Source organism: Chlorocebus sabaeus, chromosome 25 (genome assembly GCF_047675955.1).
Source record: "Chlorocebus sabaeus isolate Y175 chromosome 25, mChlSab1.0.hap1, whole genome shotgun sequence".
NCBI lineage: Eukaryota > Metazoa > Chordata > Mammalia > Primates > Cercopithecidae > Chlorocebus > Chlorocebus sabaeus.
This window is the reverse complement of record NC_132928.1, coordinates 50,289,848-50,313,623: the sequence shown is the minus strand read 5'-3', so window position 1 is coordinate 50,313,623 and position 23,776 is coordinate 50,289,848. Positions and strand designations below refer to the sequence as shown.

General features: G+C 36.3%; 1 protein-coding gene across 3 annotated transcripts in view; it reads left to right on the top strand.

Annotated features, from left to right (window-relative positions):
- Positions 1-23,776, top strand: part of AXDND1 (axonemal dynein light chain domain containing 1) — a 187,323-nt gene that overhangs the window by 116,535 nt on the left and 47,012 nt on the right. Inside the window, exons 19-21 of one of the 3 annotated variants that reach the window (XM_037985895.2) lie at positions 3,562-3,761; positions 4,872-4,968; positions 18,878-18,985. In XM_037985895.2, the coding sequence (XP_037841823.2) occupies positions 3,562-3,761; positions 4,872-4,968; positions 18,878-18,985 (405 nt within the window). The remainder of the gene's footprint in view (positions 1-3,561; positions 3,762-4,871; positions 4,969-18,877; positions 18,986-23,776) is intronic. The other 2 variants (XM_073011736.1, XM_073011737.1) reach the window with 2 other exon arrangements.

Here is a 23,776-nt window from a genome sequence, read left to right as displayed (position 1 = left end):
AATTCAGTTTCCTTCAATACTAATTTTTAATGGAGGTCATTGCTGAAATGATAGCTTAGAAAGAAACATGAATCCAAATTGAAGAAATACATTAGTGGCTGTATTTATTAAATTATAATATTCACTTTTCATTTCCATCAATCAGACCAGGCGTGATGGCTCATGCCTGTAATTTGGCACTTTGGAAGGCCAAGGTAGGAGGATTACTTTAAGCCCAGGAATTTAAGACCAACCTGGTCAACACAGCAAGACCTCACCTCTACAAAAAATAAAACAATTAGCCAGGCGTGGTGGCACACACCTATAGTCACAGCTACGTGGGAAGCTGAGGTGAGAGGATCACTTGTGCCTAGTAGGTCAAGGGTGCACTGAGCTATGATTGTGCCACTGCACTCCAGCCTGGGAAACAGAGCGAGACTATGTCTCAAAAAAAAAAAGAAAGAAATTTCAATTCCATCAATCAGTTATGCAAAGGTTTTTTTTTTTTTAGTTAACTAGTAATTTTTTCTATCTATCATAATGTCAATCAGTTGTTCTTACAGTTGTCTAAAACATTATTCAGTATAGCATTCCTGTATTTTAACAAAGTGTTCCCAGCCAATTGAAATGCTGTATTTCCAAGATTTTTAAAAAGATGAGAAACGTACTTCCAGATTTTATATATATATAGATTTTAGACTTTTAAAAGGTGAGCTATGTATCACTTTTAGCAACAAACTCACACCAAGATGGAAATATTTCCTCCTGTCCATTTTCAAAATGACCTCTCCATAGTGTAAGTTTCTTTTGCTCATTGTTAAATTTCACATATATTTGGAAGGGACAAATTAAGTGTGTGTGTGTGTGTGTGTGTGTGTGTTTGTACAGATGGGGTTTCACCATATTGCCCAGGCTGGTCTCGAACTCTTGAGCTCAGGCAATCCTCCCACATTGGCCTCCCACAGTGCTGGGATTACAGGCATGAGCCACCATGCCCGGCCTGCTTTTTATATGTGTGTGTGTGTGTGTGTGTGTGTGTGTGTGTGTGTATGTATGTATTTATTTATTTTGAGATGGAGTCGTGCTCTGTCACCCAGGCTGGAGTGCAGTGGCGCATTCTCAACTCACTGCAACCTCTGCCTCCTGGGTTCAAGCAATTCTCCTGCCTCAGCCTCCCGAGTAGCTGGGGTTCAGGCACGTGCCACCACGCCTGGCTAATTTTTGTATTTTTAGTAGAGACAGGGTTTCACCATCTTGGCCAGGCTGGTCTCGAACTCCTGATCTCATGATCCACCCATCTCGGCCTCCCAAAAGTGCTGAGATTACAGGTGTCAACCACCGTGCCTGGCCTATTTATTTCTTAATATCAGCTAAGAAGTGGCTAAATTAATCACTTGTTATCCCTGAAAAGATTAGTAAATTTGGAAGAAGTCTTTTCATAAAAGAAAAGCAGTTAATTCATCTTAAAATTTCTTTTAAGAATTTTATATAAGAATCACAGTAATCTATATTTTAGTACAAAAAGTATATTTACTTTCCATCTCATTAAAAAGAACTACATGGCTTTAAGAAAGTGAAAGATATTCTTTATTTTTTATTTATTTTAATTTTAAATTTACCTACAGTTTATTGTTTGACCTTGATTCTACCATTTAATCTCTCTGATATAACTTTTAAATTAAGAGATCTATTTGTGCTTATTTCCTAAGGATAGTCCAAGGATTGATTAATATTTTATATAAGCAAAAATGAGTTATTTCAATGATAGTATAATCTAGGCCGTTGGTATATGAAAGAATAGTTGGGAATTTATGCACTTTCACGGAGAAGCAGCAGGGACATAGCTAGTAGAATATGTAAGGGAGTAGTATGTTTTTCCTGTGAAGAAGACTTGCCTTTTTTACTCTTTCTCAGGAAAGTTTGCCCCTTTTCCTGATATGTAAATTCAGGTGTCATATACATTAATCAACATTGCTTTAGGTCATTAACAACCTTTCCATCTGAATCAAGAAGCAGGAAGTTTGAGTTTTAGTATTGGATGTTATTTTTATTCATTCATTCAAGAAACATTTATTAAGCACTTACTCCCTGGTAAGTACTGTGTGTGGTATGCAGGGATAAGTTGATGGCTCATGTCTTACAGACAGGTGAATTGAGGAGATAGATGTGCAAATGACTATGATACAGATATGTACAAAGTACTGGTGTACAGATTATTTCATCACTCAGGTAATAAGCATATTTAAGCAAAACATGGGAAGGGGAGCAAATTCGAGCCAGTGGAAACTGATAAGTCTTCTCAGAGTAGATCATGTTTAAGCCTAGAGAAATACTCCAGAACTAAACAGAGAAAGGGAGTAGGGTATTTGACAAGTATGTTGTGTCTGATTTTTGCATACAGGTTTTTTGTATTTTATTTCTGGGACCCAGCCTCAGCAAATACTGTAATGCAGAGGTTCTCAAACTTTCTCTATTCACAGTGCCCTTTGGGTTTCAATATTTTCACACTCCTAAGTCAAAAGAAATACCTCACAGTTAAGTAGGTTTATTAAATAGGTAGGTTCAAACCGCTTACTAAATATTTAATATCCTAACAATTTATTAACCATTTGGAAAAGTACTACACATACATTGAAAGAAAAAACCTTTTATTTTATTCTCATTTATTCAATATCGCTTACCAATGTAAGGCATGTACTCGTTGGCATGGTACAGCCTCTCTGACCTTGGAATCAGATTGGATGTTACCACCTTCATTTTCTGTTCCATGTTAATTTTCACACAGTACTTGTTTTTTTTAATCGCACAACCACCAATCAAACCAGTTTCAAAAGATATGATGTCATCAAAATTAACACAGTGCTTCTGAAGTTGAAAACTGTGAACCGTGTTAAGTTCATGCTGTGTCTGGCAGATGTTTCATATCACTGTTATTTCCCTCAATTTAAAATCCTATGGCATCCTTTCGAGTTTGCTGTGGAGCCCTAGAATGCCTTGATGTACAATTTGAGAATTGTAGCTTTAATAGGTTATTATCTATGACCAGGCTAAAGAAGAGATTAGTAGCTGGGCGTGTAGTTCACGCCCGTAATCCTAGCACTTTGGGAGGCTGAGGTGGGCGGACTGCTTCATCCCAGCAGTTCTAGATCGGCCTGGGCAACATGGTAAAGCCCATCTCTACAAAAAATACAGATATTAGCCAGGCATGGTGGCGTGTGTTCCTGTAGTCCCAGCTACTCAGGAGGTTAAGATGGGAGGATCACCTGAGCCTGGGGAGGTCAAGGTTGCAGGGAGCTGTGATTTTGCCTCTGCACTCCAGCCTGGGCAACAGAGTGAGATTTTTTGAGACCCTGTCTCAAAAAAATTAAATAAACAAATATCAATAAAAAAAGAGAGTAGCTTAATGTCGTATAGTGAGCAAAAGAAAATAGGGTCATGCTAGCTGATGATTTGATTTCATTAAGAATTGTAATGTTGAAAGTTGGACACAGGCACGATCATTTCTATTTTAAAATTTGGTGTGATTTTTACTATTTGATTTACTTAAAGTGGGTCATTTGTATTATACTCATTTTTTAACAGATGGATGAGTTACATATATCTATGATCCAGTGGATGGTAAACTTGCTGATTTTAATGATACCCAACTTTACTGACCAAGACTGTCTCCTAAAGTTGGAGGAGGAAAGTGCTGAGAAACACGATATAGGAGTTGCGCGATTAGAGCTAGATGCGATTGAACTGACAAGGAAGTTGTACCAATACTCCCGCTATTTGAGCAGGTGAAGCTATCTGGTTATTTTATTGTCGCTCTTTTGAAGAATTGAATGTTGCATAAAACAGAGAAGAGACAGTGAAGTAGTAGCAATAGGAGTTATTTTAAAACCTTGAAAGAAATACTAGTTCAGTTTTTCAACTAGCTTTAACACCATGACCAGTTATAATATGAGATTTTGGGTTTTCTTTTGAAAACTGTCAGCATGGGCAGGATGAGAAGTGTGTGTATGTGAGAGTAAGAATTAGGGAAAAAGGACTCACTTTCTTGCATAAATAAGACACATCTTACACTTTTGCACATACTGGTGAGGGAGTGGATTTAAGAAGAATATTGTAATTTCCTATGTGCTGTCATGTATTTTTTTAGACGGAGTTTTCTTCTGTCACTGAGGCTGGAGTGCAGTGGCCTGATCTCGGCTCACTGCAGCCTCCACCTCCTAGGCTCAAGAGATTCTCATGCCTCAGCCTCCTGAGTAGCTGGGATTTACAGGCGTGCACTACCACCCCTGGGTAATTTTTGTATTTTTAGTAGAGATGGAGTTTCGCCATGTTGGCCAGGCTTGTCTCGAACTCCTGATCTCAAGTGATCCGCCCAACTTGGCTTCCCAAAGTACTGGAATTACAGCCATGAGACACCATGCCTGGCCCTGAATGTATACTTTTCTGTGCTTCACTAAATGCCAACCAAAACATCTTTTTACAAAATGGAAAAACAAAAACAAAAAACCTACAAGCCCTTATATCTGAAAAGCTGGATTTCCACTGAATAAAGATGAAGTCTGGAAAATTATAATCTATTAACTAAGATGCAAGCTTGATGCTATGATTACTTTAAATTCAGGAAGTAGCTCTTACAATCTAAGCAAATTTTCCCTTCATTTCAATTCAATATTACCAAGGGTCAAGAATAAGAGGGAATGGAAGGAAGAAGGAGGACAAGGGTAAGAAACTGAGGAGACAAATTATCCTCCTTGGTGAGTCAGTAGCTGAGTTATTATGGTGAACTTCCACTGTGTCTGGATTTTTAACATTTTAAACTTAGAAGAAGAATCCACAATAAATAGGTTATGCTGAGTGTGTATGTTCTCTTTTTCTTTTTTTCCCTCTTTTTGCAGTTCTTGCGAAGGGATGGTAACAGCAATGGCTCTGAGTAATTCCACTGCCTCACACAGAAATGCTACTGAAGACCTTTATGAGGTGGATAAGTTGAAGGTAATAACTGTTTTCCCCTTAGTTTTGTTTTTGTTTTGTTTTTATCAGATTTTTGAGGTTCAATTGATGTACAATAAACTCACATATTTAAAGAATACAATCTTATAAGTTCTAAAATATGTATATACTCATAAAAATGGTTAATAAAAACTAAAAATAGGGAACATATCAAACACAACCAGAGTTTCCTTGTACTCCTCTTTTTTTATCCTTCCAGCCTCATCTTGTCACCAGTGTCTGATCTACTACCTAACACCAAAGATTATTTTTTATTTTCTAGAATTTATAAAAGTGGAATTATAAAGAATGTACTCTTTTTTTGTCTGACTTCTTTCACTAAGCATGATTACTTAGAGGTTCATATTGTTGTTTTCATCATGTCTGATCTACTACCTAACACCAAAGATTATTTTTTATTTTCTAGAATTTATAAAAGTGGAATTATAAAGAATGTACTCTTTTTTTGTCTGACTTCTTTCACTAAGCATGATTACTTAGAGGTTCATATTGTTGTTTTCATCATGTCTGATCTACTACCTAACACCAAAGATTATTTTTTATTTTCTAGAATTTATAAAAGTGGAATTATAAAGAATGTACTCTTTTTTTGTCTGACTTCTTTCACTAAGCATGATTACTTAGAGGTTCATATTGTTGTTTTCATCAACTACTTATGCTTTTTAGTGCTGAGTAGTATTTCATTGTGTAGATAGACACAATTTATTTATCTAGTCTCTGTTGATATGCATTTGAGTTGTTTCCAGTTTTAAATTATTACTAGATAACTTCAGTGCATATTCATATATTAAGTCTTTGAATGGACATATACTTTCACTTCTCTTCGGTTGATATCTAGGAATGGAATGGCTGAGTCACATGGAATATGTGTTTAACTTTTAAAGAAATGGTCAAACTGCCTTCCAAAGTGGCTAATGGGTACAAAAGTGCAGTTAGATAGAAGGAATAAGTTCTAGTGTTCAATAGTACATTAGGGAAATTATAGTTAACAATAATTCATTGTATATTTCAAAATAGCTAGAAGAGAAGAATTGGCTGTCTCCAACACAAAGAAAAGATAAATGTTTGAGGTGATGGATACCCCCGTTACCCTGCTTTGATCTTTGCACATTGTACACATGCATCAAGATATCATATGTACTCCAAAATATATATACAAATATGATATATCAATTTCTTAAAAACTAGTTAAACCATTTTTACACTCTTGCCAGCAGTATCTGAGAGTTCCAGTTGCTTTACATACTCACTGACACTTGATATAGTCAGTCTTTTAAAAATTTTTTATATGGAGTCTTGCTCTGTTGCCCAGGCTGGAGTGCAGTGGCGTGATCTTTGCTCACTGCAACCTCTGCCTCCTGGGTTCAAGAAATTCTCCTGCCTAAGTCTCCTGAATAGCTGGGACTACAGGCCTGCGCCACTACACCTGGATTACAGTTGTGAGCCACTGCACCTGGCTGATATACTCAGTCTTTTAAAATTCTACATTCTTATAAATGAGTAGTGGGATGTTATTGTGGTTTTAATTTGCATTTTCTTAATGACCAGTGATGTTGAACTTCTTTTCATGTGTGTATGTGTAATCCATGTGTTTTCTGTGGTGTAATGTCTGTTCAAATCTTTGACTCATTTAGTATTGATTTGTTTGTTTCCTTGTTATTGAGTTGAGACAGCTGTTTTTTTCTGGATACCAAGTCTTTTATCAGATACATGATTTTAAAATATCTTCTCTCAGTCTGTGATTTGTCTTTTCTTCTCTTAATAGTGTCTTTTTTTTTTTTTTTTTTTTTTCCCTGAGACAGTATTTTACTATGTTGCCCAGGCTGGACTTGAACTCCTGGGCTCAAGTGATCTTCCCACCTGAGTCTCCAGAGTAGCCAGGATTACAGACATGAACCATCATGCCCAGTTATAGTGTCTTTCAAAGAGGGAAGTTCTTAATTTTGATGAAGTTCAATCTCTGATTTTTTTTCTTTTATAGACCTTGCTTTTGGTATTCTATCTAAGGAAATTTTTGCATAACAACATCATAAAGATTTTCTCCTATGTTTTCTTCTTGAAGTTTTGGAGTTTTAGGCATTATATTCAAGTCTATGACCCATTTTGAGTTAATTTTTTTAAAAAAATATGGTGCTGGGTATGGATTCAAGTTCATTTTGTGGCATTTGGATATCCAATTGTTTTAGCACCATATACTGAAAAAGCTGTCCTTTCTCTATTGAGATGCCTTTGTATCTTGATTGAAAACTTATTAACCATATATGTCTTGGTATTATTCTGGACACTCTGTTGTGTTCTGTTGATCCATTTGTCAACATTGTCACTGTCTCCAAACTGCCTTCATTACTATTGTTTTGTAGTGAGTTTTAAAATCAGGTAATATAAATCCTCCAAAAATTTTTTTTCAAGATCAAGCTATTCTAGTTCCTTTGCTTTCCATATGAATTTTATAATTAGGCTATCAATTTCCTCAAGAAAGTCTGCTGGGATTTTAATTGATATTATACCTATTGATCAGTTTGTGGAGAATCGACATCTTAACAATATGGAGTCTTTAAATCTGTGAACATGGTTTATCTCTTCATTTATTTGTCTTCTTTATTTCTTTAAGCAAAGTTTTATAGTTTTCAGTGTATAGATCTTACATATCGTTTGTCAGATTTATCCCTAAGTATTTCATATTTTGGTGCTACTATAAATGGTATTCTTTTATAATTATAATTTCTTATTATTCATTACTAATATATAGAATTACAGTGGGGTTTTAATACATTAATCTCATATCCTGTGACCTTGCTGAAATCACTTATTTCTTCTACGAGGTTTTTTTTTTTTTATTCTGTTTTTTCAGATTCGTTGGGATTTTTTTTTTTTTTTTTTTTTTTTTTTTGAGACGGAGTCTTTGCTCTGTCGCCCAGGCTGGAGTGCAGTGGCACGAACTCGGCTCACTACAAGCTCCGCCTTCCGGGTTTACGCCATTCTCCTGCCTCAGCCTCCCGAGTAGCTGGGACTACAGGCGCCCGCCACCTCGCCCGGCTAGTTTTTTGTATTTTTTAGTAGAGACGGGGTTTCACCGGGTTAGCCAGGATGGTCTCGATCTCCTGACCTTGTGATCCGCCCGTCTCGGCCTCCCAAAGTGCTGGGATTACAGGCGTGAGCCACCGCGCCCGGCCGGGATTTTTAATATACAGTCATGCAGTCATGTTATCTGCAGATAGGGACAGTTTTATTTCTTCCTTTACAATCTATATGTATTTTTTATTTTTCTTGCCTTATTGCACTAATAAGACTCTATAATGCTAGGTTGAAAAAATAATGAGAGCAGATATCCTTGCCTTGGTCCATCTTAGGGAAAAAGTATTAATTTGGTCCTCTTTAAGTATAATGCTAGCTACAGGTTTTTTTATAGATACCCTTTATTAGATTGAGGAAATTCTTCTTTACTTCATGTTTGCTGAAAATCCTTTTTTTTTTTTTAGTCAGTAATGGATGTTATCAAATCCTTTCACTGCATCTATTGAGATGCTCATGAGTTGTCTTTTTCAGTGTGTTAATATAGTGAATTACATTTATTGATTTTTAAATTGAATGTTAAACCAGTATTGTATTCTTGGGATAAACTCCACTTGATCATGATGTATTGTCCTTCTTATATGTTGCAAATTCAATTGATTGATTGTTTAGAATTTTTGCACTGATGTAAAGGATATTTATTATATAGTTTTATTTTGTAATATCTTTGTTTGGTTTTGATATCAGGGTAATGCTGGCCTTTAAAAATGAGTTAAGAAGTGTTTCTTACTCTTCTGTTTTAGAAAATAATATGTGTAGAATTGTTTTATTTCTTCTATAGATGTTTGGTAGAATTCACCAGTGAAGCATCTTGGCATTGTGGGAAAGTTTTTAAGTAACAAATATAGAGCTATCTAATTTCTTTAACAAGTTTAAATAAATTTATCACATATAGAGCTATTATTTCCTTTTCTTGAGTGAGCTTTGGACTTGTAAGGAATTTGCAATTTCATCTAAGTTGTCTAATTTATTGTCATGCAATTGCTTACAATATTCCCTTGTTATCTTTTTAATAATTGTAAGATGACCACTCTGTCATTCTGTTATGGAAATTTTGAATCCTCTCTTTTGTTGTCTTCATGAATCTACACAAAAATTGTCTAATTTTCTTGATCTCAAAGAACTTTCATTGATTTTTCTCCACAATTTTTCTGTTTTCTATGTCCTTAATTTCCAGTCTAGTCTTTATTGTTTTTATTTTCTTATTCTGGGTTTAATTTGCTCTTCATTTTGTAGTTTCTTAAAGTGTAGCTGAGATTATTGATTTGAGACCTTTTTACCTCCTCCCCTCCAACCCCCTGTAGGCATTTAGTACTACAAACTTTCTCCTTTAGCTGCATCTCACAGATTTTGATATGTTGTGTTCTTATTTTAATTCCATGTAAGATACATTTTAATATCCATTTTGCATTCTTCTTTCATCCATGGGTTATTTAGAAGTATATTTAGTTCCCAAATATTTGAGTATTTTCCAGAGCTCTTCTGCTGTTGATTTGTAATATGATTTCATTGTGGTCAGAGAACATACTTTGTACCACTTACATCCTTTCCAATGTATTGAAACTTGTTTGAGAACCTAGAATATGATCTGTCTTGGTAACTGTTCCATGTACAATTGAGAAGAATATTTATTCTGTTATTGATGGAGTTCAAATCAAATTGGTTGATACTCTTATTTAAGTGTCCTATATCCTTATTGATTTTCTGTCTACTTGATCCATCACTTATTTGGAGAGGAGTATTGAAACTTTGACTATAATTATGTTTTGTCTATTTTCTTGGAGTTCTATCAGTTTTTGCTTCATGTATTTTGAAGCTATGTTATTAAGTGCAAATACATTTAGAGTGAACTGACTCTTTATCATTATGAAATTACTCTCTTAACACTGCATCTCCATAGACACAGAAAAGGCTTTCAATAAAATCCAATATCCTTTCATGATAAAAACCCTCAACAGACTAGACATTGAAGGAACATACCTCAAAATAATAAGAGTCATCTATGACAAACCCATAGCCAACATTGTACTGAATGGGCAAAAGCTTGAACCATTCCCCTTGAGAAATGGAACAAGACAAGGGTGCTCAGTCTTACTATTCCTATTCAACATAGCTCTGGAAGTCCTAGCCAGAGCAGTTAGGCAAGAGAAAGAAATAAAATGCCTCCAACTAGGAAAAGAAGAAGTCAAACTATCTCTCTTTGTCGATGATAGGATTCTATACCTAGCAAATCTTAAAGACTCTGCCAAAAGTCTCCTAGAATTGGTAAACAACTTTAGTAAAGTTTAGGATACTAAGTCAATATACAAAATCAATAGTATTTCTATACACCAATAATGTTCAGGCTGAGAGTGAAATCAAGAACACAGTTCCACTTATAGTAGCCACAAGAAAATCAAATCAAATACGTAGGAATACATCTAGCCAAGGAGGTGAAAGGTCTCTACAAGAAGAACTACAAAACACTGCTGAAAGAAATCAGAGATGACACCAATTAATGGAAAAACATTTCATGCTCATGGATAAGAAGAATCAATATCATAAAAATGGCCATACTGCCCAAAGCAGTTTACAAATTCAGTTCTATTCCTATCAAACTATCAATGTCATTCTTCACAGAATTTGAAAAAATATTTAAAATTCTTATGGAACTGAAAGAGAGCCCACATAGCCAAAGCAGTCCTGAGCAAAAGGAACAAAGCTGGAGGCATCACACTACCTTACTTCAAACTATATAATAAAGTAACCAAAACAGCATGGTACTGGTACAAAAACAGACATGGAGACGAATGGAACATAATAGAAAACTTAGAAATATAGCCTCACGCCTACCAACCATCTGATTTTCAACAAGGCTGACAAAAACTAGCAAGGGGGAAAAGACTCACTATTCATTAAATGGTGCTGGGATAACTGGATTAAAGATTTAAATGTAAGACATCAAACTATAAAAATCCTGGAAGACAAGACTAGAAAATTCTCTTCTTGACATTGACCTTGGCAAATAATTTTTGGCTAAGTCTCCAAAAGCAGTAGCAACAAAAACAAAAACAGACAAGTGGGTCCTAATTAAAGAACATCTGCACAGAAAGGAAACTGTCATTAGAAAAACAGAAAACCTCCAAAATAGGGGAAGATATTTGCAAACTATGTGTCTGACAAAGGCCTAATATCTAGAATCTATAGGGAACTCAAACAAATCTACAAGCAAAAACCAAATAGCCCACTTAAAAATGGGCAAAAGACATGAACAGATATTTCTCAAAAGAAGATACACAGTGGCCAACAAACATATGAAAAAATTCTCAGCATCACTAATCATCAGAGAAATACAAATCAAAACCGCAATGATATACTATCTTACACCAGTCAGAATAGCTATTATTAAAAAGTCAAGAAAAACAACAGATGCTAGTGAGGCTGCAGAGAAAAAGGAATACTGTTAATTCACTCTTGGTGGCAATGTAAATTAGTCTAGCCATCACAGAAAGCAGTCTGGAGATTTCTCAACAAACTTAAAACAGAGCTATGGTTCAACACTGCAATCCCATTACTGTGTACATACCAAAAGAAAATAAATCATTCTATCAAAAAGACGTATTCTATCAACATGCACTCACATGTTCATTGCTGTGCTATTCACAAGAGCAAACAATAATAGACCAAAGCTGGAAACAACCTAAATGTCCATCAATTGCTGACTAGATTAAAAAAAGGCAGTATATTTATATAACAGAACATTATTTGGCAGTAAAAAAGAAGCACTGATACATGCAACAACATGGAAGAACCTTGAAAACATGCTGAGTAAAAGAAGTCAGTAACATATTGTGATGTTTCGAAAGACCACATATTATTTTATGCACATAAAATATTTCAAAAGATCAACATATTGTATTATTTTACTCACATAAAATGCCCAGCATAGGCAAATCTATAGAGACAGAAAGATTAGTGGCTGCCTGGAGCTCGTAAAGGAGGGGCAGGAATGGGAAATGAACTACTGCTAACAGGTACAGGCTTTCTTTGGGCCTGATGAAAATATTCTAGGATTAGATTGTAGCGATGGTTGCACAACTTTGTGAATAACTAAAAACCATTAAATTATACACTTTAAATGGGTGTATCGTATGTTTTTGAAAACCTGACTAAAAAGATGATCAAGAGAGCCCAAAATTGGTCTGCTAAAAGAGTAAAATTGGGAAGCTTTTGGCAAGATTAATTAAGACAAAAAGTTGCAAAAAAAAATCGAGAATGTGTAATTTAGATGATTCAGATATTCGAAAGATAGTAGGAAGAGATTATGAAGGACGTTATCACAAACATTTGAAAACTTAGATGAAATGGACAAATAAATATAACCCAGAAGACTTGAGAATAAATTAAAAACCCAACTAGTCCTATAACCATTAAAGGAATTAGTCAAAAATCTTCCCCCAAAAGATGCTCTAGGTGTAGACAGCTTCAACAGCAAGCCTATCAAACATTTAAGAAATAAATAATTCTATTCTTATACAGACTCTTTCAGGGTCTAAAGAAGAGGGAATACTTTTTATACAAAAACCCAAAAGGGATTGTGCAAGAAAGGGAAATTACAGACCAGTCTCATGTGGAATACAAAATCCTAAACAAAATACAGGCAAATCAAATCCAGCAGTAAATGAGAGGGGTAATACATTATGAACATGTTAACTTTATTCTAGGAATGCAAGTTAGTAATATAACTTCTGCAATGTATCTATAGGTACACTGGATACAACCCAATTAATAAAAAATTAATGGCATATATATAACATATATGTGAGGGTATATATACATATAGATTGCCATTAATTGCAGGGTACATTGTGTGTGTGTATATGTATATATATATAATGCCTGCCAGCATTAAGTAGTTCTAAAATGAAACACAAAAGGTAATAATTATGATAATTTCAAAATATAAAGTACTTAGGAATAAATCTAATAAAAGTTGATCAGTTCCTTTCTGGAGTATAGTTCAAACATTATTTGAGAAACATTAAAACACCTAAATGAAGATACACCATGTTCATGAACTGGAAGACTCTATATTGTAAAGACGTCAATTTTCCTCAGAGAGAGGAGAATGTAGCGGTCCTGTCCAATACAGTAGCCACTAGCCACATATTGCTATTTACATTTGAATTAATTTATTTTTATTTTTATTTTTTGAGACAAAATCTGGCTCTGTTGCCCACGCTGGAGTGCACTGGTGCAATGTTGGCTCGCTGCAACCTCCACCTCCCGGGTTCAAGAGATTCTAGCTCCTCAGCCTCCTGAGTAGCTGAGATTACAGGCACAGGCCACCATGCCTGGCTAATTTTTGTCTTTTTAGTAGAGACAGGGTTTTGCCATGTTGGTCAGGCTGGTCTTGAATGCCTGGCCTCAAGTAATCCACCCATCTCAGCCTCCTAAAGTGCTGGGATTACAGGCATGAGCCACCATGCCCAGCTGAATTAATTTAAATTTAAAAATTTATCTCTTCAGTCATATTAGCCATATTTTAAGTGCTAAGTAGTACATATTGCTACCAGGGATCATATTGGACCATGCACACATAGAACATTTCTATCACTGTGGAAAGTTCTATTAAACAGCACTAATCTAGGGGTCACAATCAAGTTTCCAACAGGTTTTTTTTTTTTTTTTTTTTTTTTTTTAAACTTGACAAACTGTCTCTAAAAGCTGTTTTGGATATTCAAAGAATCAAGAATAGCTAACACACTCTTGAAAATGAGGTGAGAGGACTCATCCTCTCATATTTTAAATTTCTTGTAAAGCTAAACTGACACAGCATAGTGTTAGTTCAAAGGTGGACAACTGTGTCAATGGAATCAAAAAACAGAACCAAAAATTTATGGCCTTTTATATAAGGATGGCATATAGAATTAATGAGGAAATGATGAATTTTCCAATTAAAAATACTAGGGGACTGGGTGCGGTGGCTCACGCCTGTAATCCCAGCACTTTTGGAGGCTGAGGAGAGCGGATCACGAGGTCAGGAGATCGAGGCCATCCTGACTAATATGGTGAAACACTGTCTCTACTAAAAATACAAAAAATTAACCAGGCATGGTGGCGCACGCCTGTAGATCCAGCTACTTGGGAGGTTGAGGCAGGAGAATCGCTTGAATCCGGGAGGCAGTGGTTGCAGTGAGCTGAGATCGTGCCACTGCATTCCAGCCTGGGCGACAGAGCGAGACTCTGTCTTAAAACAAAACAAAAAAGCCCCAGAACTAGGAATATTGGTTATCTATATAGGAAAGATGAAATTAGACTTGTACTTCACACAAAAATCAATTCCAAATCGACTGGAAATCTACATGTGAAAGTCAAAATTATAAAGCTTTTAGAAGACGATATTTCAGATCTTAGGGGTAGGAAAATGTTTTTTAAAATAAGAGATAAGAAACACTAACTCAAAAGGAAAAAGTTCATAGTTTTGATTACCTTAAATTTAAGAATTATTTTTATCAAGAAAATACCATTAAAACAAAAACAATCCACAAAATGGGAGAATGTATTTGCAACACTTATAACTGACAAAGGACCAGTATCCAGAATATAAAATGACCTTCTAGGAACCAATATTATAAAAATACACAACCCAATAGAAAAATGGGCAGAAAGCTTGAATGTATACCTCACAAAGGAGAAAATCCAAATGGCTGACATACTTATGAAAAGCTGTTCAATTTCATAAGTGATAAGGGAAATACAAACTAATATCATTACTTACATAACAAATTGGCAAAAATTACAAAGTCTAGGCCGAATGAGGTGGCTCATGCGTGTAATTCCAGCACTTTGGGAGGCCGAGGTGGGCGGATCACCTGAGGTCAGGAGTTCAAGATCAGCCTGGCCAGGATGGTGAAACCCTGTCTCTGCTAAAAATACAAAATTAGCCCAGCATGGTGGCACGTACCTGCAATCCCAGCTACTGGGGAGGGTGAGGCAGGGGAAGCGCTTGAACCTGGGAGGCAGAAGTTGTGGTGAGCTGAGATCGCACCATTGCACTTCAGCCTGTGCAACAGAGCAAAACTCCATCTAAAAGAAAAAAAAAAAAGAAATTGCCAAGTCTGGCAATATAAGTGTTAACAAGAATAGGGGAGCAACAGGTACTTCCTATACTGCTGGTAAGAATATAAATTTGTACGTTCACTTTGAAAATCAGTTAACATTATCTGTTAAAGTTGCAACACACCTTGCAACAAACAATTCTATTCATCTGTCAATATACCAGAGAAACTCTTACACAAGTGCTCTAGACTAAGAGACATACGTAAGAACATTCTGGCCAGGCATAGTGGCTCATGCCTGTAATCCCAGCACTTTGGGAGGCTGAAGCGGGTGGATCACCTGAGGTTGGGAGTTCAAGACCAGCCTGACCAACATGGAGAAACCCCATCTATACTGAAAATACAAAATTAGCTGGGCATGGTGGTGCATGCCTATAATCCCAGCTACTTGGGAGGCTGAGGCAGGAGAATCGCTTGAATCCAGGAGGTGGAGGTGGCGGTGAGCCAGGATCGTGCCATTGCACTCCAGCCTGGGCAACAACAGCGAAACTCCATCTAAAGAAAATAAAAATTAAAAAAAAGATATTCCAAGATTATTCCTAGAAGTATCCCCAAACTGGAAATAACTCAAATGTCCATAAATAGTAGAATAATTATTATGAATATTATGGCATATGAAGACTGGAGTATAAGGATCAATTCTCTCTTTAAACTGCATAAGTGCATTTTTATGTCTCTGTATGTAAGACAGATCTCACAGTTTTTAAACAGTGTGTTATAAAACATTTTATGTGCAGCATCTTGCTAATAAATTTTAAATCTCTAGGAGGTGGAGACTTTTCTAGGAAAATAGAAAGTAAGTATCATTAATACTTGAAGGAGAAAATTGGCCAACTTTCAGTGAAACATTGGATGCACTAATTTTTAGAAATGCTAAAAATATTGCCTGGATTCCTCAGACAGGTTTTTTCAGACTCTCAAGCAGTAGGGTAATCCCCACGCTATATAAACAGCATAAGAGCATAGATAATGACTGAAAGTTTTCCCATTTTATTTCACATAGCTAATAATATCCTTTAAAAAGTCCAGATGAGTATAGAGAAAATAAATCTTATTTATTTTTAAGATTATTATTATTATATATATTACATATAATATATATATTAATATATAGGTGCTAAATCCAAATTTAAAATAGCAAATTTCATGTGGTAGAAAATTATAAGACTAAAACACCATGAACAGTTAGGGTACGTGTCAGGGAAGCAATAATATTTTACTATTTGGAAATGTGCTACTATAGGTATATGTATGTTACTGCTCATCTAAGAGTTGAATGAAATGTCTGAGTTCTCATTTTGGTTCTGGGAAGGCTTCAGAAGGGTTCTTCACAACAGGCTGATATACCTCTGAACCAAGCAGTCTCTTGGAGCCCACACTATACATCTAGAAATGTGTTCAAACCTTCTCATACCTACTGGGACTAGCCCCTTCTTCTGTCCACCCCAGGATGTGGTGCGGATCCTGATTTTGGCAGGCTGGACCTGCCACAGATGGTGGTGGAGACCCACTGACCAGCTCCATGGCACACTTAGTCTTCATTTACCTAAAAGGAGGGAGAGCTCTGTGTGGTGAGACCAGGTTTTCAGATAAAGGCAATCTGGAATGAGGATTTCAAGATGTTTTGAGGTGTATCTCCCTATAAAAGTTAAGGCTATAGCCATACGGAGGACACTATCATGAGGAGCCCTTCCTGAGGGAACTTCAGGGTTCAAGGACTTACATAAAACGATCCAGATGAGATTTTGTGGAAGCCTTGTGCTATGGGCCATTCATTGCCTGTGCCACCCCAGGCCCTGACTGGATGCCCATAACCTGACCATCTCTTTGAGGACCTACACTTTCCACTAGTGCTACTTTGGTCCTCTGTTAAACTCTTTCTCACTTAATAACTGTTTTCTAGTGATTTCAGATAAATAAACTGGGGGAGTGTTATCAGAGGAGGCTGAGAATCTGCTCTCACACCAGAGGTAAGGCTGTAACTGAGCCTACACAAAGACCTTCTTCTGCTAAGAAAATGATATGCCTCTTCTCTAAGCCTGAGGCCTCTCAAGAGTATATCAAGCAAGTTTATGGTAGGGGGCTCAGCAGACCATACTGAGGTACTCTTTAAAAAAATGGTAAGTTCCGTCTTCACGAAGGTTATTTTTATTTCAAATTCATCACCATCCTGGACAGCTACCATCTTCCCCTGATCTAGACAAACCTCTGTGGTACATGAATCTTTATGACATGAGACTTTGGGATTTCTATGGCCTCATCCACATCCCACAAGGTGAAAAGAAGAAGATGGTTTTCCAGAGAAGCCTTGTCTAATGCGGCTCTATGGTAATGCTGTGTGGCTTGTGCCACATTCTAGCATTTGACCTACTAGACCGATATTTGGATGACATTAGTGAGAGTTTCCCACCAGCTAATGTTTCTTGGGCTCCTTTCCAGCCAAGGAGATTTGCATGATGCTGGACAGGGTTCAGGTGCGGTGGTTCATATCTGTAATCCCAGCACTTTGGGAGGCTGAGGCGGGTGGATCACCTGAGGTCGGGAATTTGAGACCAGCCTGGCCAACGTGGTGAAACTGCATCTCTACTAAAAATACAAAATTAGCCAGGTATGATAGTGGGTGCTCGCAGCTACTCAGGAGGTTGAGGCAGGAGAATCCCTTGAACCTGGGAGGCAGAGGTTGTGCTGAGCTGAGATTGCTCCACTGCACTCCAGCCTGGGCAATAGAACAAGATCCTGTCATTAAAAAAAAAAAAAAAAAAAAAAGGCTAATAATGAGAGAAATATAAGGTATATTACTGCTCATCGTGGTTGATTTCAGGAGCCTACAGTGGGTCGTTATTTCACCACACGCTGCTGTTTTTTGGCTAGAGTGATCAGATCTCTGTTCCCAGAGAGGATAACATGTCCTAGTTCTCAGGGCTTTTATTAACTAATAAGGAATAATGTACCTTTTAAACATTGAAACCAGCTCTTAGCTGTTAGGAGATCTTGGTAAAGCAAATACAGTTTAACTATTTACCTTAGGTGATTAAAACCTGCTATAGACCTTTCCCATATCTCAATAGATAAAAGGTGAGCATCTTTTCCAAAAGTGTCTCAAATCTTTATTCATTCACTTTATTAGCGGTAGAGGGATTTTTTTTTAGTGGTTAAGCACAGACCACCTAGATTAGAATCCAAACATCATACTTAACTATTTTTGTGACCTTGAGCAAGACATTTAACTATTCAATTTCTCAGTTTCCTCATCTTCAAAAATGAGGATAATAATAGGTAATGTCTCATATTGAGGGTCAAATGAGTTAATATATGCATAATGCTTAGAACAGAGTCTCACATATAATTAAGTACAAGGTAGGTGTTTGCTACTTCTATTGTTATTATGCAATCACAGTTGACCTGTTCAGTTGCATAAAATTTATTAGGAGGCCATTTAGACATTAGTAAATAAAACAATCTTTTTGTATCTGTTTTTATGGCACTTCACTACTCCCTGTCCCATTACAACCCAGATCCCAAACCCTGTCAATAAGAGATAATATGATTTAGGTCTGTGTTAATACCCAGTCACCTCTGCACATATCTTTGAACTGAACTGATATAAAGTTAATTGAATGTAGTTATGTTTAGAGGAATTGTATTTAGCAGTTCCTCAACAGCAGTGAGTGAATAAATATGCTGGTTTTTTCTGCTTGTAATCTTTTATCTCTTCTCAGAAAGAATGTTATGAATGGATCAACACATGCTCTTGCCTCCTTTCTAATATCAAAGGCAGAAAAATTACATTATTGACATATGAAGAAATAGAGCAGCTACTTGAAGAGGTATTTGCCACATGTTAGCATTGGTTATTATTCAGATTATTCCTGTATTTCAGTAGATAAGGTTCACAGCTTTTTCCAATCAATGTTCTGAATCCTTGTTCATTTACCCTAACATATGAGAATTTTGATTCTGATCAAGATCTTTGACAGCTCTTCTTCCCTCTAAGGAAGAGAATCATCCATTCGGCATTTTGCATCATGTTTTTAGCAGGTGATTTTATAAAGGAAAGAATGGTTTTCAGGTAGAAGCTCCCTGCCACTTCGTGAGGCATATCCTCAGGTTCATCTGCTTCTGTGCTCACCCTTTTCCCTCCCCTCCAGTCTCAGTCTTTCCATCCAAGGTTATTTCTTCCTTCGAGCACTTAATCCCATGTTCAGTGGCTTCTCTCTTTTGCCTCTTTAATGTCTTCTCTAATTGTTCCATTTTATCCATCTAAAACATAGTCATTTCTCCCATCCTCAAAAGTGTGTCCCTTGACCTTGTCTCTCTGCTGCTACTTTCTCTCTTTCCATTCCATCATAATCAATTTGTTTAAGCTCTATAAGGTCACCTTATTGCCAAATCCAAGTATCTTCAATTCTATATTTAACCTGGCTTCTCTGTAGCATTTGGCTCTCTTAACCATTCACTCCTTTTGCAACCTGTCTTCACAAGACAAAAGTGTCCTGGTTTTTCTCCTACTTCTTTATTTCTTTTCACACTTGTTTTAGACTTTCACCCTTGTCTGCCTCTTAAATGTTGATATTCTGTCCTTGGCTTGCTTTCACTTCTCATTTGCACACGCTACCTATTACAGTGTTTCCTAGTTTTAATTACCACCTGCTTACCAAGAATCTCAAATCAGTGACTATCATGTGCCATCACAAACTCAACTCTTGTTTGTATTTCAGCCTCTTTGAAGGTGTTCTCCTCCAGCAAATTATGAAGAAACTCCCATTGTTATCAGAGTCATACTACACATATATGATCTGATGGCCTATATGTCAGTGTCTGGGGTCTGAGAAAGAAGGGGAAGGTTCTATCTACACATTTATGAAACTTTTTTTTTTTTTTTACATTTAAACACTGAAGAAATATCATCTTTCTAAATTATTCACTTTTAACAAATATTCATTTTACTACGCTGTCCAGATCTTGGCCAGAATTATTGTGAAATAACCACTGAATGATTTTATCAAGATTATAAGTTGTAAATTATAGTATACTTTGAGAAACTTAATGAAGTACCACGGACATGATCTTGGCATATCAGATCTAGGAAGAAATCCAAGAACTATACAGAATCAGAGACTTGAGAGCAGAAGGGAATTTAAAGACGATTGGATTTAACCTTGCATGAATCTGACAACAAATCTTTGATTTTTTATTTTTCCATAGGTTACTGGGGTACAGGTAGTGTTTAGTTACATGAATAAGTTCTTTAGTGGTGATTTCTGAGATTTTGGTGCGCCCGTCACTCGAGCAGTATACACTGCACCCTATTTGTAGTCTTTTATCCCTTGCCCTCCTCCCACCCTTCTCCCCAAGTCCCCAAAGTACATTGTATCATTCTTATGCCTTTACATCCTCATAACTTAGCTCTCATGTATCAGTGAGAAGATATGGTGTTTGGTTTTCCATTCCTGAGCTACTTCACTTACAATAAGAGTCTTCAGTAGTCCCAGCTACTCAGGAGGCTGAGGCAGGAGACTCTCTTGAGCCCAGGAGGCGGAGGCTTCAGTGAGCTGAGATCATGCCACTGCACTCCAGCCTGGGTGACAGAGCGAGACTCTGTCCCCTCCCCCACAAAAAAAAGATTCTCCAATCTCATCCAGGTCACTGTAAATGCTGTTAGTTCATTCCTTTTCATGGCTGAGTAGCATTCCATCGCACATACATATAATATAAAATATTATATATCTAATATATTATATATAACAATACATATTACATATAATATGGTATATATAATATATATATTACATATGGTGTGTATATATATGTGTGTGTATATGTGTGTGTGTGTGTGTATATATATATCCAGTTTTTTATCCACTTGTTGATTGGTGGGCATTTGGGTTGGTTCCATGATTTTGCAATTGCGAACTGTGCTGCTATAAACATGAGTGTGCAAGTATCTTTTTCTTATAATGACTTCTTTTCCTCTGAGTAGATACCCAGTAGTGGGATTGCTGGATCAAATTGTAGTTCCATTTTTAGTTCTTTAAGGAATCTCCATACTGTTTTCCATAGCTGCTCTACTAGTTTACATTTCCACCAGCAGTATAGAAGTGTTCCTTGATGACCGCATTCATGCCAACATCTATTGTTTTTTGATCTTTTTATTATGGCTATTCTTGCAGGAGTAAGGTAGTATTGCATTGTGGTTTTGATTTGCATTTCCCTGATCATTAGTGATGTTGAGCTTTTTTTCAAATATTTGTTGGCCATTTGTATGTCTTCTTTTGAGAATTGTCTATTCATGCCCTTAGCCCACTTTTTGATGGGATTGTTTGTTTTATTTCTTGCTGATTTGTTTGAGTTTGTTTCAGATTCTGGATATTAGTCCTTTGTCAGATGTATAGAATGTGAAGATTTTCTCCTGCTGTGTGGGTTATCTGTTTACTCTGCTGACTGTTCCTTTTGCCGTGCAAAAGCTCTTTAGTTTAATTAAGCCCCAGCTATTTATCTTTGTTTTTATTGCATTTGCTTTTGGGTTCTTGGTCATGAAATCTTTGCCTAAGCCAATGTCTAGAAGGGTTTTTCCAATGTTACGTCTAGAATTTTTATAGTTTCAGGCCTTAGGTTTAAGTCCTTAATCCATTTTGAGTTGATTTTTGTGTAAGGTGAGAGATGAGGATCCAGTTTCATTCTCCTACATGTGGCTAGCCATTTATCCCAGCACCATTTATTGAAAAGGGTGTCCTTTCCCCACTTTATGTTTTTGTTTGCTTTGTTGAAGATCAGTTGGCTATAAGTATTTGGATTTATTTCTGGGTTCTCTATTCTTCTCCATTGGTCTATGTGCTTATTTTTATACCAGTACCATGCTATTTTGGTGACTATGGCCTTATAGTATAGTTTGAAATCAGGTAGTGCAATGCCTCCAGATTTGTTTTTTTTTTTTTTTTTTTTTGCTTAGTCTTGCTTTGGCTATGTGGGCTCTTTTTTGGTTCCATATGGATTTTAGAGTTTTTTTTTTTCTAATTCTGTGAAGAATGATAGTGGTATTTTGATGGGATTGCATTGAATTTGTAGATTGCTTTTGGCAGTATGGCTATTTTCACAATATTGATTCTATCCATCCATGAGCATGGGATGTGTTTCCATTTGTTTGTGTCATCTATGATTTCTTTCGGCAGTGTTTGTAATTTTCCTTATAGAGGTCTTTTGCCTCCTTGGTTAGGAATATTCCTAAGTATTTTATTATTTTTGCAGCTATTGTAAGGGGTTGAGTTCTTGATCTGACTCTCCGCTTGGTTGCTGTTAGTGTAGAGAAGAGCTACTGATTTGTGTACATTAATCTTGTATCTGGAAACTTTGCTGAATTCTTTTATCAGTTGTGGGAGCTTTCTGGAGGAGTCTAGGTTTTTTTAGGTAAATTATCATGTTGTCAGCAAATAGTGACAGTTTGACTTCCTCTTTACCAGTCTGGATGTCCTTTATTTCTTTCTCTTGTCTGATTGCGCTGGCTAGTACTTACAGTACTATATTGAAGAGGAGTGGTGAGAGTGGGTAGGTATCCTTGTCTCATTCCAGTTCTCAGAGAGAATGCTTTCAACTTTCCCCATCCAGTATTATGTTGGCTGTGGATTTGTCATAGATGGCTTTTAATACATTGAGTTATGTCCCTTGTTTGCTGATTTTGCTGAGAGTTTTAATCATAAAGGGGTGCTGGATTTTGTCAAATGCTTTTTCTGCATCTATTAAAATGATCATGTGATTTTTGTTTTTAATTCTGTTTATGTGGTGTATCACATTTATTGAATTGTGTATGTTAAACCATCCCTGCATCCCTGCTATATAATCCACATGATCACAGTGGATTATCTTTTTGATATGTTGTTGGATTCAGTTAGCTAGTATTTTGTTAAGGATTTTAATGTCTGTGTTCATCAGGGATGTCAGTCTGTAGTTTCCTTTTTTGGTTATGTCCTTTCCTGGTTTTGGTATTAGGATGGTTCTGGCTTCATAGAATGAATTAGGGAGGGTTCCCTTTTTCTCTATCTTGTGGAATAATGTCAAAAGGATTGGTATCAATTCTTCTTTGAATGTCTGGTAGAATTCTGCTGTGAATCCTTCTGGTCCTGGACTTTTTTTTTGTTGTTAATTTTTAAATTACCATTTTAATCTTGCTGCTTGTTATTGGTCTGTTCAGGGTATCTAATTATTCCTGAGTTAAGCTTGGAGGGTTGTATGTTTCCAGGAATTTATCCATCTCTTCTAGGTTTTCTAGTTTATGTGCATAAAGGTGTTCATAGTTGCCTTGAATGATCTTTTGTATTTCAGCAGTGTCAGTTGTAGTATCTCCTGTTTCGTTTCTTAATTAGGTTATTTGGATTTTTTCTGTTCTTTTCTTGGTTAATCTTGCTAATAGTCTATCAACTTTATTTATCCTTTCAAAGAACCAGCTTTTTGTTTCATTTATCTTTTGTATTTTGTTGTTGTTGTTGTTTATTTCAATTTCATTTAATTCTACTCTCATCTTGGTTATTTCCTTTCTTCTGCTGGGTTTGGGTTTGGTTTGTTCTTGTTTCTCTAGTTCCTTGAGGTGTGACCTTAGAATGTCAGTTTGTACTCTTTCTCTCTTT